Source organism: Hyperolius riggenbachi, chromosome 7 (assembly GCF_040937935.1).
Source record: "Hyperolius riggenbachi isolate aHypRig1 chromosome 7, aHypRig1.pri, whole genome shotgun sequence".
Lineage (NCBI taxonomy): Eukaryota > Metazoa > Chordata > Amphibia > Anura > Hyperoliidae > Hyperolius > Hyperolius riggenbachi.
Genome location: NC_090652.1, coordinates 294,057,907 through 294,074,691, shown reverse-complemented (window position 1 = coordinate 294,074,691; position 16,785 = coordinate 294,057,907). Strand labels below are relative to the sequence as shown.

The following is a 16,785-nucleotide window of genomic DNA, read 5'->3' as shown; positions in this document are numbered from 1 at the left end:
CCCCGCTGCTAGTGGTGTGCTCAGAATAGTAACTGCAGGTATCCAAACGTCACTGCGTCCGGCAATGTGCAGAGCGTGGTGACCTTGCCGGACTCTGTGTCGTACCTCTGCATCCTTTTTTGCTACACCACACTCTTCCCTTCAACAGTGTATGGCCCTAACCTATGCCCCAGTTTATCCTCACCCTAACTAATAAATCTAGCCAACATATTAATAAGACCACCCCTAGCCCCCCTAACCATTAACTCTCTAAACACAGAATCTTGGAAAACTTGCGCATCAGCACTGAGACAACAGAGAGTCTTTGATTACAAAAGCAAAGCCCCTGACAAAAATTATTGTACAAAACAGAACAGCGTCTTCAATGGACCCAGTGCCTTAATACAAGCCCTAGGGCTAGAAATGAGAAAACTAAAACTTTTCTGGGGTTCTTCTCCACTCTACAAAAAAAGGGTTTACCATCCCTGTTGAAAAAATTTTCACCAATTTTACTACCAGTAAGTTTCTTTAAATGGTTTGAATAGTTTGTAGAAGCTATAGGGATATCCGATAACCATGAAATAAGTTGTGCAGCCTTGTTGATGTTTGGACGTATTTTAATTAAAAATAACTATTCATAATAGTTAACATTTGTTGTATTTTCTTTTCTCCAGTCTGACCAGTGCACGGGTCTGCAGGGATTCTTGGTCTTCCACAGCTTTGGTGGTGGCACTGGCTCTGGTTTCACCTCTCTCCTGATGGAACGTCTGTCTGTTGACTACGGCAAGAAGTCCAAGCTGGAGTTCTCCATCTACCCAGCCCCTCAGGTTTCCACAGCTGTGGTGGAGCCCTACAACTCCATCCTCACCACCCACACCACCCTGGAGCACTCAGACTGTGCCTTTATGGTGGACAATGAGGCCATTTACGATATCTGCCGTAGGAATCTGGACATTGAGCGCCCATCCTACACCAACCTGAACAGGCTGATAAGCCAAATCGTGTCCTCTATCACTGCCTCCCTCAGGTTCGACGGAGCTCTGAATGTGGACTTGACAGAGTTCCAAACCAACTTGGTGCCCTACCCCCGTATCCACTTCCCACTGGCCACCTACGCTCCTGTGATCTCTGCAGAGAAAGCCTACCATGAGCAACTCTCTGTGTCCGAGATTACCAATGCTTGCTTTGAGCCAGCCAACCAAATGGTGAAATGTGACCCCAGACATGGTAAGTACATGGCTTGCTGCCTGCTGTACCGTGGTGATGTGGTGCCCAAGGATGTCAATGCTGCTATTGCTGCCATCAAGACCAAGCGCACCATCCAGTTTGTGGACTGGTGCCCCACAGGGTTCAAGGTTGGTATCAACTACCAGCCACCAACAGCAGTTCCTGGTGGTGACCTGGCCAAGGTACAGCGTGCCGTGTGCATGTTGAGCAACACCACCGCCATTGCCGAGGCCTGGGCCCGCCTGGACCACAAGTTTGATCTGATGTATGCCAAGCGTGCCTTTGTGCACTGGTATGTGGGTGAGGGTATGGAGGAGGGTGAGTTCTCTGAGGCCCGGGAGGACATGGCTGCCCTGGAGAAGGATTATGAAGAGGTTGGGATAGACTCTTACGAAGAGGAGGATGAAGGAGAGGAATGAAAATTTTATTTTTACTGCCAAAGCCTAAGGACATTCTTCTGTCTTTCACTGTGGGCCTTTTCAATAATAAAGATCTATGTTGAAATTTTACATCCTTCTTCCTACTTTTATTTTAAGGTTCTTGGAAATGCCTTTATTTGTGTATTGATCTAATAAGAGGAGGCTGTAGAACCTTCAGGTCATGTGGCTGGACAGTGTACTAGTTGAGGGCTCTTAAGGAGACCTGAGTTTAAATCTCGGCTCTTCCTGTTCAGCACCTATTCAGTAAGGAGTCCTTGTGCTAGACTCCCTAACACTGCTATTGCCTATAGAGTGTGCCCTAGTGGCCAGGGCTGCTCAAATCCAGATCCGGGAGACATCCGGATAGTTCTATCCAGATATCTCCCAGTTACCTGGGGGGGGGATTCAATCTTACCTGTCTGACGTCTTCTTCGGTCCGTCCCTCGGCACCTCCCATGATGCGGTCCACGCGGCGGTCACGTGATTACAAACACTTCCTCCTCCCGGGTTGAAGGAGGTAGTGTTTGTAAGCACGTGACGCGCGTGTAGCGCATCGTGGGAGGCGCCGAGGGACGGACGAAGAAGACGTCAGACAGGTAAGATTGACGCCCACCCCGCACTGGTTTACTGGGAGATATCCGGATAGCAACTATCCAGGTATCTCCCGGATCTGGATTTGAGCAGCCCTACTAGTGGCTGCTGCCCAAGCGCTGAGAGTCCATTAGAAGAAAAGTGCAATATAAATGTTATTTGTCTTGTCTACAATTGTCTAATTGTCTTGTTTGTCTAATTGTCTTGTCTAAAATTCCCAAATTTTGCAGCTTACATTACTCCTGGTGGTATAAAGCGTAGCTGGGAGTTTTCAACTACCTACCCTTGTGGGAGGGTTTTAGGCTATTTTCACACTATATACACACACGTCGCGCATCCTGAACAATAGGAGCGTAACAGTGATGTAAAGTCGTAACGCAATCTACCACTGCAACACGACCTCGAACAGTGCAGCATACAGTCCATCCATCCACTGCAGGCTGCTTGTTTTCCTTTGAAAATCATTGCACTGCTAAGCTAAAGAACCAGCGTCAAAGCCCCTGTTGGAATACAATTGTATTGCGCCATGATGTGATTATAGCAGCAAACATAGTGTGAACACGGAGCCTTTAAAGAGGAACTCCAGAGAAAATGTAATGAACAAAGTGCTTAATTTTTACAATAATGTATAAATGATTTAGCCATTAATGGCCTCAATTTACTAAGCTGTTTAGACTAGTCTACTGGTGGTTTTTAGTCTACTGATGGTTTGGTCAGTTGCATCAAAGGGGGAATTCATTATTGCCAAATGTTTTAGACCTGGTTTAAACCATTTGGTAATTAGGTGGGTAAAGCAGGGGAAATGATCAAAAGATACAATTCACAAACAAGTAGCTATGACTGACATCCTTCTCCTCTGATGAGCTCTCCTCTGCATACAATTGAACTCCTGCATAATTAATTCAAAAGGTTCCATCCTCATATCTAAAATACCTCACAGAATTACTTTACTGACATGAAATCAGCTGGTCTAATCTCTGTCAGGAAAAGTGGGTGTGGTTACTCCTTGTTTGCCTTTGTGAATTGTGTCATTACTGAATGTTAAACCAGGTCTTAAAACGGGTCTAAAACATTACACTAAATCCTCAGTAGACTAAAAACCATCTGTAGACTAGTCTAAACTGCTTAGTGAATTGAGGCCTTTGTTTGCCCATTGTAAAATCTTTCCTCTCCCTGATTTACATTCTGACATTTATCACGTGGCGACATTTTTACTGCTGGCAGGTGATGTCTGTGGAAAGAGATGATGCATTTTTGGCAGTTGTAAAACGCTGTTATTTCCCACAATGCAACAAGGCTCCCACAGTGTGATGTCAGTACCTGGGTCCTGACATCACACTGTGGGAGGGGTTTCACCACAATATCAGCCATACAGAGCCCCCTGATGATCCGTTTGTAAAAAGGAAAAGATTTCTCATGGGAAAGGAGGTATCAGCTACTGATTGGGATGAAGTTCAATCCTTGGTTACGGTTTCTCTTTAAGGAAACCACACTTAAGAAGTTTTCTTTTACTTATGTGGGACTTCTTCCAGCTTCCCGCAGTCTGTAAAGTCCTCCTGGTTGTGCTGCTGTCACTCCCAGCTGCATGTGTCTCCTAGATTACTTTCCTGTGGCCAGCAGCGTTATGCGCATGTGCAGAATGCTCCCGGTAATGGGCGAGTGATGGAGGAGGCGCGCATGCACACTATCCTGTCACTAGGCTGTGGGCTTTAGATTGGGTGATGGATAAGTAATAGTACACACCTATATTATAAAAATGTCTCCTCAGTTCAGATCGAAACATCCTGAGGGATTTGGTAAACGCTGACCCAAATGTGTTGCTGGAAAGGCAGCGTTTGGCATGTACAGGGTTTGTCAGTTGTTTCATCAGTGCAGGTGATACACTACCAGAGTTGCAATGTATCCTGCTCTGTGCAGTTAATGACATATGCAGGAAGAGAGGCATTGCTGGGTAATTTTTGCTTTACAGGGAGCATTTCTTTCTTTGACAAATTGCTCTTTGAGCATCCAGGCGCTTTGACAGATACCTGAAGTGAAATTGCTTCTAAAATGTAACCGTATGGTGCTGCGCCCTTTAGATGAAATTGCTTTCCTGCGCTCCAGGTTTGTTCAGCATCTCTCTGGTTCTGTTATTCAGCTGGAAAGCTGGTTGATTATTTCTGGCTAGAAGTCTCTTTGTCTTGATCTGCACTCCTGCAGCACAGACACAGCCATGAACGAGCATACCTTTACTGAGCATGCACGAGTTCACAAACTGAGCATGCCTGGTAGAAGGACCTGCTCGTGCAAGGAGGAAAAAGAAGGCATGCATAAGCAGTTCCTAATACTGTACTGGGCATGTGCGGTTTGTGAACTTGCGCACACTCAGTAAAAGTATCCTGGTCTGTGCTGCAGGAGCCTTGCTGAACAGTGAGTCTCCCAGAAAAATGGATAAAAACAGTCAAGAACGGAGAACTAGAGCAGTGTAAGAAAGTACATTGATCTAATGTGGATGGCAGCACCATACAATTCCTTTTTAACCTGAATTGCCAAGTCATGTCTGGTTTAAAACACTGGAGGCTGCAAGCTTGCGTGAGAAGAGTTTTGTTTCACAAAGGTTAAAGGGAACCCTAAGCGAGAGGGATATGGAGGCTGCTATATTTATTTCCTTTTAAGCAATACCAGTTTCTTGGAAGTCCTGCTGATCATCTGCCTCTAATACTTTTAGCCATAGCCCCTGAACAAGCATGCAGCAGATCAGGTGTTTCTGACATTGGCAGATCTGACTGGATTATAGCTGCATGCTTGTTTCTGGTGTGATTCAGACATTACTTCAGCCAAATAGATCAGCAGGGCTGCCAGGCAACTGTGATTGCTTAAAAGGAAATAAATATGGTAATCTCCATATATCCCAATTCGGTTGTCCCTTAACTACTTACTGCACCAGGTGCAGTATAATCACGCCCTGGGAAACTTCATTTGAAGTCCCAGGGCCGTGAAAATGAGTCAATGGGAGCGGGCGGCTACCGTTACCACCGGTTAACAGGGAAATTACGGTAATGAATGGAAACACAGTTCCCATTCCATAAATCTGAGTCCCCGAGTCAATGAGTGCTGGCATCTATTAGATGCCTGCGTCATTGTATCTTCCGGCTGTTACACTGCCACGCATTATTTCCTATTTACGTCCTTATGTACGCGAATCGGAAATGACTGAGGACATTTTGTGACCTAATAGTAAAACTACACCACAACACATATTTAATAAAAATACCTACACTTACATCTAAATTTAACTATTTCCCTCCCACATAAATAGTTGCCTTAGGGTCTGAACTTTAAAAATTACAGTAATATACCTCCTTGATATACCTATTAATTTGTGGGCTTATAAATGGTGATGGACACAAAACTGAAAAAAATGCACCTTTATTTCCAAATAAAACATTCGCACCATACACTGTACTAGGGAACATTTTTAAACATTGCAACAACCGGGAAAAATGGGCAAATAAAATGTGTGCGTTTTATTCACAGTAGAACGTTTTATTTCAACACTATAATGGCCGAAAACTGAGAAATATTTTTTTTCCTTATTCCAATTAAAATGTGTTAAGAATAAAATAATTCTTAGCATAAAGTACTTCCCAAAGAAAGCCTAATTGGTGGCGCAAAAAACAAGATATAGATCATGTCGTTGTGAATTATTGGTGAAAGAAAGGTGAAAATTGCTCTGGTCCTAAAGGGGATAAAACCCTCATCGGTCAAGTAGTTAGAGGAACTGCAGTGAAGTTAATGTAATGTCCTTCTCATGAAGCACAGTGGTCTCAGGGACAGGAAATTACAGTGATGACCACTTCCCCTCCTCTATGAAGACAAGTTTGTTACCGTTTGTCTTTTTTGGAGAGATTTACCCATTTCCTGTCAAGACTGGATAGTGTTGCTTGATTTCTCTGTCCTCTCCAAAGTCTTTTTCTTTGTTTTGTTTTCCTGGAGTTGTGCATTAAGTAATGATTGGGGTGGGTAGTGGGGTTGTGCTACATCAGAACAGGGAGTTGTTTTGGCATAAGCAATGACTTCTGTGATCAGAGACCCCCCCCCCCCCCCCCCTGCAGTGAGGCACCTCAGTGTGTATACATAGCCACACAACAGCTGCAGCTCTCTCTCTCTCTGGGAAATGAATTTCCCTGACACAGGAGGGGGAGATCAGCTTCTATTTTAAGAGACAACCTGTTAAAACCTATTTCTGCTTTCACTTCTCGGAGAGAACTGTGAGAACTCCACAGCGACACCACTGTGAATAAAGTTGTAGAAGATAAAGAATCATTCATATTAACTACATTCCTGCTGCATACAGCAGATAGACTGGGGAGTGGGGACACAAGAGTACTCCATATCAACCCATGCCATGCACTAATGAGGACCAGAGAGTCTGAAACAGGCTGAGTTAATGTGGCACTGTAAAATATATAAGGAATTGGCTCACTTATACACCAGCGGATGTGAGCCTGGCTTTCGGGAGCATATAAAGAGCTGCCTATTTGGAAGTGATGCATCATGGGAAACCACACTAAATGATCCTAGATGCCAAGAAGGCAAAATTGTAAAAGGAGTACTACAGTAACAACACTGACACCTGTAGATGGGGTTAATTTTTAGCACATGGTCATTAACCCTATACAACCCCTCACATTTCTAAGATGAGAAAGACTCTTGTGTTATGTGCATGTATTCTGTAAATAATAGATTGACCCATGTTCATACATTGCTACTAACATATGAGACAAAGCTCTTCATGTGCCCAGATTTTTTTCCCTTGCCAGTAAAGATAAATAGGGAATTACTATTCCATGCAATTACACAATTTTCATATTTGATGCAGCCATTCCAGGTGTCCTAATGTTCCCCTATCCCTCCCTCCTATACAGAGATGGGCACAGGCAGCACTGCAAGGTAAGTTATAACTCACCTCTCTCTCCCATTCCAGCGTCGCTTTGTCTGTCATCACAGCTCTGCATTGTGACATTTTTGAGCTCTGTGGGAAAAAAAAGTGCTCCTAGAGGGGGTACTTACCTCAGGAGAGGGGAGCTTCTGGATCCTAAATAGGCTTCCTTCATTCTCTGCAGGCCCATTCCAGCGCTGTGAACCAGGAAAAAGAGCTTATCGACAGCTTGCGCAGGCGCACCACCCTGCTCGACTTTGAAAAAAAAGACTTGCAGGATTAGGTCCAAACTACTGTGCAAGCATGAACCATCGACACCTGCAGAGTAGTACGGACCCTATCGGCTATTTCTGCCAGAGCCCGAGTGGGGCGGTGCTACTCTGCAGGCACAGGGAGGCTGATCTTCTGGGGTCCCAGCACTAGACTGAGGCTTACCCCTCCTCAGGCAAGTATCTCCATGTGGCCTTCACAAACCTCACTGGTTCGTTTAAGTCTTGGGGATGCCATGAGAATTTTTCTTTGAGGGACATGATTTCAGGCATAGTTAGGCTGCATACATGAAATAAAGGCACATGGAAAAAAAGGGTACAGGGGATTACCACTAGTAAAATATCTCTAATTTTAATCCTGGGCAGCAAAGTGGCATAGTGGTTAGCACTCTCCTTGCAGTGGTGGGTCTCCAGTTGAAATCCCTACGTGGGCACTATCTGCACAGTTTGTATGTTCTCCCCATGTCTGCATGGGTTTCCTCCATGCAATCGGGTATCCTCCAACATCCCAAAAAATACAGATAAGTTAATTGGCTTTCCCCTAAAGTATGATACATACACATTGGCTATCAGTCATAAAAGTGCTGTCGGTAAGGAGAATCAGCGCGGGAAAACACCGCTGTCGGTGGTGTACACTTCTGGGAGGTCATTCATAAAAATTTTGCCTGTTGCGATACAAGTGCAGAGTTTTTCCGGAAAAGGCTGGCGGTAGGCTTGCGGAAACGGAGAAACTGCCCGAGTCCCTCCGTGCGCTGCTCTCTCTGCTGCTGCTTGGGAGGTCTGTCCCATTCACTTACATGTACTCCGCATGCTTATCACTACCGCCAAGGGAGCGGTAATCCCCATCCGCATACCGCTTGCGCTAATATTTTATGAATTGACATTTTGGTACTTTTTCCAGATAAATCTAGAGAATCACCGCACAATGCGGTAATTTATCGCTCTGCACGGGAATGTCAGCTTCGCATGCAGAAACAGCCTTTATGAATACACATTTTCCTAAGTTGTCGGTAAAGTCCGCTAGTTTAAGCATTTCCGCATGCGGCGGGAACGCTTTATGAATGATAGCCAATATAGATGTATGACTATGGTAGAGATTAGATTGTGAGCCAATCTGAGGGACAGTTAGTGACAAGACAATATACTCTGCACACTACTGCTGCTGATATTGGCGCTATATAAATACTAAATAATAATTATAAAATCTTGCTGGATTCCAAAAGTAATATATAGGTAATCTTTACCAATATTTTACTATGGGGTTAAATCTAACCCTACTCTCACACAGAACACTCCACTACCAATATCTCCCCCCCCCCCCCCCCACCCCCACATAACCCTATTCCCACACCCGTGCCTAAACCTTAAAGCGGATCCAAGATGAAAAACTATCTCTAACAAGTAACTTGTCTCATATCTTATCTGAAGTTTAGATAGTTTACACAGCTGCAAACAACTTCAAAAAGGTTATGATCATTTATTTCTGTGAAACAATGAGGGCAGCCATGTTCTGTTTGTCACATGCTGAGGGCTGGAGATGCTATCGGCTTGTCTGTGTGTAAATTCACTCCCCTTCCCTCCTCCCCCTCTGCAGTCAATGGCTAGTAACCTCCTCCTCCTGCCCAGACTGAGCTCCCATAAGCCCTTGCTATAGTGCTAAGGCACAAAAGGAGCTGTGGGCGAGGCTTGTTTAGTTTATAGGGAATTAGAGTATTAAAACAAAAGTATATGGCTTGAGGAATGCCCTATAAACAGAACACAAATATGCAAATAAGTAAAAAAAGTTTCTCAGACCCACTTTAACCCCCCCACTGCAGAGCCGTGATTCGCAGTAAAGAAAATATGGGCGCCCGGAGGCACTGCCACGATTTGCGGCAGAGAGCAGTGGTGCTCAGCAGAGCTCGAATATTCGAGTAGCTCGAATATTCGAGCTCTTTTCCAGCTATTCGAGCTCGGTATTCGAGCTCCGAATAGCTGTAGCTATTCGAATGGGCTATTCGCGTACACTCGAATAGCCCATTCACTATTCGAGCTATTCGAGCAAACGGCGCTATTCGAGCTCGGTACCGAGCTCGAATAGCGTCATAGCCCAGATTGATGTCCTTAGAGCCAATCAGAGGGCTCCCAGGCCCTCTGACGGCAGCCAATCACAGAGGGGGACCCTGGCCAGCCCCTACCCTATAAATAGCGGCCGCCATGTTACGTTTCTCCGTCCTTGCCTGAGACTTGCATAGAGAGAGAGTTGCTCCTTTGTGCTTTGGCTTAGCAAGAGCTTTATTGTGGTCATTTACCTAGCGTTTTTGCTCACATACACCTCCTATACACACCTATATTGTTGTTAGTTAGTTAGACATTGTATTTTAGTTAGTAGGCTTTTGTGTTACATAGAGACAGGCCAGCTGCTGCAGGCTTACAGCTTTAGGCCTCAGGGCCTGCCTGTGTGGGCAGCTGTCCTCCTGTCCTCTGTTTATTTCTCTCTATTCTATACCAGTATTTCTGCTGTCCTTTACTACTGATTGTATTAGTATTGTAGTTATATACTGTAACTGTACTAGGACACTCACTGTCACTGTTCATAGGCTACTAGCTGCTCCTGCATGTGTGCACTCACTGTCTGTGTACACACTACACACACTCTATTTCCAAGTTCTGATAACTGATTGATTATTGTAATTAGTTAGTTGTACTCACTGTTACTACTTACTGTACTAGGAGTCTAGGACACTCAGTCACTGTTCATAGGCTACTAGCTCCTGCGTGTGTGCACTCACTGTCTGTGTACACACTACACACACTCTATTTCCTTCTGATAACTGATTGATTATTGTAATTAGTTAGTTGTACTTACTGTTACTACTTACTGTACTAGGAGTCTAGGACACTCAGTCACTGTTCATAGGCTACTAGCTCCTGCGTGTGTGCACTCACTGTCTGTGTACACACTACACACACTCTATTTCCTTCTGATAACTGATTGATTATTGTAATTAGTTAGTTGTACTTACTGACTGTTACTACTTACTTACTGTACTAGGGACACTCACTCAGTCACTGTTCATAGGCTAGCTCCTGCGCGTGTTTGCGCGTGCGTGCACTCACTGTCTGTAGTGTACACACACTAAATTTACTTGTGATTACTGATTATTGTAACTGCTAGTTGTACTTCCTGACTGTTACTACTTACTTACTGTACTAGGGACACTCACTCAGTCACCTCACCCACCAACCCACTCCATTAAAGTACCCCACTTTTCACCCGCCCTTTTAAAAAACTTTTGTCTATACGCCCAAAACATCGATGTCTGGAAGTGGCAGCCAGCGCGGTTTGGGCAAGGGGAAGGGCAGCAAGGGAATCAGGAGGAGAGGGAGCAGCATTGTGGCAAGCCGCGGGCGCGCCACCATGCACAGTTCCGCAGCAGCGTCAGTGGCTAACATTCCTCCCATAGCCACTGGCCGTGGACGCCTTGGGCGCCGCCCAGCAGGAGCATCTGCAACTCACGCTGCAGAGACACAGCAGCAGCAGCGTGTAGCACCTGCTCCGATTTTCCTCCAGCCGGGTTGGAAACGTCCCATTGAGGAAAAGCATGCAGACACTGTGGTGCAACTCATGACGGAGGATGAGCAGCCCGCCATCAGCTCTGCATCTGAGGCCTCCACCCTCACCACCACCACCACCACCACCCCTGTTCGCAGCAGCCGCCCAGCAGGGTCTGGGGAGGAGGCCAGTTCACCGTCACTCGCCGACCTGTCATTCAGCAGTCTTTTGACCCCAGGCATCATGAGTAAATTGTCTGCTGTTGTTGGCGATCTTGAGGAGGAGATGCTGATGGGCACTTTGGGGGATGAGGGATTGGACAGCAAGACTGTGGCGACAGTCATGTTTCAGGAGGGGGAGGATGTTGATGACCCGGTGACAGACAGAGACTGGGTGCCACCACCTCCAGGGGATGTCGTCCTCAGCAGCTCTGAGGAGGAGGATGCTCTTGTGGGCCTTGCAAGGAGGCGCATCATTGCAAGCATTGGCAGCAGCAGTAGGCAGGTCCCACAGCCTGCTGGTGTCTCAGGCTCAGCAGCAGCAGCAGCAGCATCTGCCAGTACCACCACCAGCCGCACCCAAGCCCCCCAAGCCCCACCCCCAACCACCACAGGAAGACAGGCAGCAGCGCTTCCATGCCGTAGGGGGATGTTTCTGTCACCAATCTGGCGCTTTTTCACCATGCCCACAGTGTACAGCAAGTACGCCACTTGCAACCACTGTCAGCGGAAGTTGAGCAGAGGTGCAGACCCCTTAAAGTTCTGCACCAGCTCGCTCATCAACCACCTTGCTGCGAAACATTTCCACCAGCATCAGGAGTTCCAGAGGCTGAAGGCATCTGGTGCTGGCAGTGGCACCACACCCATCACTGCACAGCCTTCAGCAGCAGCAGCAACAGCAGCCACCCGCCCTCCTGCTCCTCCAGCAGCACCAGCAGGAGTGCGGAAACGCACTGCTCCTCCCCCCTCTGCAACTCCTGCCGCCGACACTGAGGCCTGTTCTGGCAGCCAGTCCTCAGTGGCCTCCTCCGCTGTGTCTGCTGATTCCCGTGCCAGCAAAAGGCCACGCCAGAGCCTTTTGAGCGAGTCCTTCCAGGGGGTGGTTAGGGCTCTGCCTCCCAGCAGCCGTCGCGTGCGGCAGCTGAACGGCTTGCTGGCACGGGCCATGTGCTCCCTACTCAGCGCTGCGTAATATGTTGGCGCTTTATAAATACAACAAATAAATAAATAAATAAATAAATAAATAATAACTCCTGCCGTACACGCTCGTGCAGGAGGGGAGCGACATTCGTGCGCTGCTTGCTTGCGCAGCCCCAGACTGGCAGCTCCCCAGCAGACACTTTTTCTCCCGCAAGGCCATTCCTGCACTGCACCGCTTTGTGATGGCCAATGTGGAGCGAGGGCTGGAGCACGCGGTTGGTGAAAGGGTCCACGTCACCATGGACTCCTGGAGCAGCCGCTTCGGGACAGGCCGCTACCTGTCCTTCACTGTCCACTGGGTCAGCTTGGTGGAAGGGGGTGAGGATGGGAGAGCAGCAGCGGGCACAGCAGCAGCAGCAACACAGTGGGTGGTGCCACCCCGCAGGGTCAGGGGAACTGCAGCAGGTTCCTCCGATCATCTGCCATCCTCCGGCACACCTGGCCAAACCCCCCGCCTCAGCAGCAGCGTGAAGGCCCGCCACTGCCAAGCGCTGCTGCACTTGGTCAGCCTTGGGAAGACCAAGCTGACGGCAACCCATGTGTTGGCCAAACTCCAGGAGCAGGAGAGGATTTGGCTGACCCCCAGAGGCCTCAGAGTCGGAGAGGTGGTGGCCGACAATGGGGCCAATCTGGTTGCCGCAATAGACAGGGGAAACCTGACCCACATCCCTTGTCTTGCCCACGTGCTGAACCTGGTAGTGCAGAAGTTCTTGCGCACCTACCAGGGGATGGGCGAACTGCTGGAAACGGCAAGGAACGTTGTGCGTCACTTCCGGCGCTCGGCTGCAGCCTGTGCGAGCCTGGAAGACGTGCAAAAGGAGCTGGATCTGCCACGCCATCGGCTGATCCTTGACGTTCCGACTCGCTGGAACTCCACCCTGGCGATGTTGGAGCGTCTGGTTGAACAGAAGCGCGCTGTCAAACAGTACATTGCCCTGGCCACTGTTTCCGCCGCTCAGAGAAGGGACAAGACCAGCAACATCCCGTCCATCGTCCCCGATGATGACTGGAGGCACATGCAGCAGGTGTGCTTAGTGCTGGCTCCCTTTCTGCAGGCCACTAACATGGTGAGCAGGGACCATGCTATGGTCTGCGAGTGGGTGCCCCTGGTTTGTCTGCTGAACAGGGCCCTCGATGCTTTGCTGGAACAGGGAGCGGCAGCCTTGGACCAGCAGGAGCGGCAAGCAGCTGCACAGTCCACCTCTGAGGGGGAGGAGGACTTGGTGGAGGTCCCTGACCTTGCTGCTGATGAGGGGGATCAGCACAGTGCAGCTGAGTTGGTGCGGGGGTGGAGAGAGGATGAGGCTGACGAGGCAGAGGAGGAGGATGAGGACAGCAGCACTGCCGTCGATGTGCCAGCAGACGTGGCCCGCCTCTTCCCAATGGCAGCGCACATGCTGACGTGCCTGCGCAGAGACCCCAGGGTGATCCAGATGAAGCAGAGGGAGGACATCTGGATCAGCATGATGTTGGACCCACGCCTCAAGGGGAAGTTGAGCCAGTTCCTGCCGCCTGCAGGAGGAGACCCAGCGCAACAAATAAGGAGCTTGCAGCAGGCCCTTGTTGAGCGCTTGGAGGAAGCCTTCCCCCAGCCTTCCACCCCCACTGTCCAGCAGCCAGCACAGAGGCAGCAGCAGGTGCCTGCATCCAGCAGCAAGCGCCCCACAGACCTGCTGTCTCTCAGCCACGAGCTCTACAGGACTGTAGAGGCTCCGGCAGCAGTGACTAGAGAGGAGGTGCATGCAGCAGCATCCTCCACCGGTCACAGCCAGCGCCTGACCCGCATGGTGGCTGACTACATGGGGTCCTACAGCGGGCTTGACAGCGATGCCCCTGTTGATCCCATGGAGTATTGGGTCAAGCGCCTGGAGATCTGGAGCGAGCTGGCGCAGTACGCCCTGGAAGTGCTGTCCTGCCCCCCTTCCAGCGTGCTGTCCGAGCGCTGCTTCAGTGCAGCTGGTGGCGTGGTCACCGAGAAACGCTCACGTCTGTCTCACAAGTCTGTGGACAGACTGACGTTTCTCAAGATGAACCAGGCGTGGGTGGAAGGCGAGTTCCTGGCCCCTGTTGTCGGCGAGAGGGGGACATGAACTGGCTAAGAACCATCGTTAATGTGCCTTACCACCCTTTACCACCTCCTGGCTCCTGCTCACTAAGCCAGCCTGGTTCACTTTGACTATTACGTCGCCTGCAGCCACACATTTTACACCTACAGTGGGCTGCTGTGTGCTGCTGCTGCTGTCTGTCTGTGTTTCCCACCGCCAGGGTACACAGATTTACCTTCTGCTGCCACTCTGCCACCAGCTATTACGTCAAAAAATAGCTATATATCTGTGTAATTTCTTTTACAAACAAAACCAAAAAACCATTAAAAAAAAAAAGGTTTTTATTTTTCTGAGGTGCCCGGGTTGAAAACTGTGTTGTCCCAGTTGTGTATTGGACACAATGTGGGCTGCACGACCGCTGTCTGGGACCTCCTGTTGTGTTTATTTACGGCCTGGTATCACCGCTAGGTACCAGGGCTATTATGTCACGCTGTCTACCTGCTGCCACACTCACACTACTCCTCCATTACTCCTGCTGCTGCTGTCTGTCTGTGTTTCCCACCGCCAGGGTACACAGATTCACCTTCTGCTGCCACTCTGCCACCAGCTATTACGTCAAAAAATAGCTATATATCTGTGTAATTGGTTGTAAAACCAAAACTACAAAACCATTACAAAAAAAGGTTTAATTTTTCTGAGGTGCCCGGGTTGAAAACTGTGTTGTCCCAGTTGTGTATTGGACACAATGTGGGCTGCACGACCGCTGTCTGGGACCTCCTGTTGTGTTTATTTACAGCCCTGGTATCACCGCTAGGTACCAGGGCTATTATGTCACGCTGCCTGCCTCATTGACTGCATGCTGCCACACACTCATCCTCCTCCTCCTGCTGCTGAATTTACCTCCTGCTGTCTGTGTGTTTCCACTGCCAGGGAGCACATACAATGGCGCTTCCAACATGCGTGCGCCACCAGCTATTTGTTGTTACGCTCAAAAATAGCTGCATTTCTTTAAAAAAAAAAATGAAAAGAGAAATAAGTGAAGAAGAAGAAGACGATATAGGAGAAGATGAAGAAGAAGAAGACGATATAGGAGAAGATGAAGAAGAAGAAGACGATATAGGAGAAGATGAAGAAGAAGAAGAAGAAGAAGAAGAAGAAGAAGAAGAAGAAGAAGAAGAAGAAGAAGAAGAAGAAGAAGAAGAAGAAGAAGAAGAAGAAGAAGAAGAAGAAGAAGAAGAAGAAGAAGAAGAAGAAGAAGAAGAAGAAGAAGAAGAAGAAGAAGAAGAAGAAGAAGAAGAAGAAGAAGATATAGAAGAAGAAGAAGAAGAAGATATAGAAGATAAAGAAGAAGAAGAAGAAGTATATACAGTACTGAACAAAATTCTGGACACAACTTCTCTTTTCACCTTTTTTTTTTTAAAGGAACATCCCCACATAATCACTTGCTGTTGTTACTTGGAAAAAAATATGTTTCTTGCATCATTCACCCTCAAAACAAGTGTTGGGAAGCTATTTAAGGCCAATTCGAATAGTCAGCTCGAATAATGAGCTCGAATACCGACTCGAATAGTGAGCTCGAAGTCCGAGGTCGAATCGAATAGTAAAATTTATTCGACTCGAATATTCGACTGACCTCGAATAATTTACTATTCGAATTCGTCCAAACTCGAATTTTAAAAAGGGGTATTTGAGCACCACTAGCAGAGAGTAAATTTCAGCACCCAATAGAATCGTGGGCACCGAAATATGCAAAATTTGTAGCATTTTGCCTGCTATGCAATGCCACAATTTGCATATATGCATGCCTTGGCGCCTGTCATTATAGATTAATTTGCAGCAAAGAAGGTAAATTTTGGCACACGGAAGTGCCCTATAGCAGGCAGCGCCATGCGCACAAATTTCCCTCCTTTGCCGCAAATCATGACGTTTATAATAGGCGCCTATGGCGGCGCCCTTTTTTCCTGATGTGCTGTTGCTGAATTGCTTTGAATCGGCGACCTCTTGCTTTGATGTGTGACTGACTGCAGGAGAGGCACATGCAGTAACAGGTGGCCAGTGATGTAGCCTGCAGAATGTGGGGTAATCAGGTGAAATACGCTTGTTGGCATCACACAACATCTGACAGTGATAATGATTGTTTGGCTGTGGGTGGCACCGCTGTTATTATATGAGAAGGATAATTACCCAAGCTGGTTTACCGAGAACCTAATCCACAGTAAATCCTTCAATCAAAGCACAGGAGAGCTCAGCAGTCGCTGCGTGCCCTGAGTCACATGAAGCTCTGAACTCGGCCCTTGTGTTTAACCCAACAGGAGAGAAGCCCCCGGCCAGCCAAGAGCAGAGATGTGCAACGAGAGGCCATTAATTCCAGATTGCAGGCAAATTTAAAGTGTACCCAAGACTAACGTCAGGTCATAAAACACAACAACAAAAAAAAAGCATACCGTAACGGACACTTTTTCCCCAACTTACAAAGGCCCACCAATATGAACCGCTGACACTTCCCTGCATTAGCTCCCCGGCTTCCTCCCTTGTGTCTCCGCTCCCCCGGTGTACTTAGCAGTGTAGCGGTATGTCTTACCTAATCCAGCACTCCTGCG

General features: G+C 47.9%; 1 protein-coding gene across 1 annotated transcript in view; it reads left to right on the top strand.

Annotated features, from left to right (window-relative positions):
* LOC137525131 (tubulin alpha chain) overlaps positions 1-1,715 on the top strand; it is a 42,697-nt gene extending 40,982 nt beyond the window's left edge. Inside the window, exon 4 of the mRNA XM_068245979.1 lies at positions 654-1,715. Within this exon, the coding sequence (XP_068102080.1) occupies positions 654-1,625 (972 nt within the window). The 3' untranslated portion in view covers positions 1,626-1,715. The remainder of the gene's footprint in view (positions 1-653) is intronic.
* Positions 1,716-16,785: the final 15,070 nt, after the last annotated feature.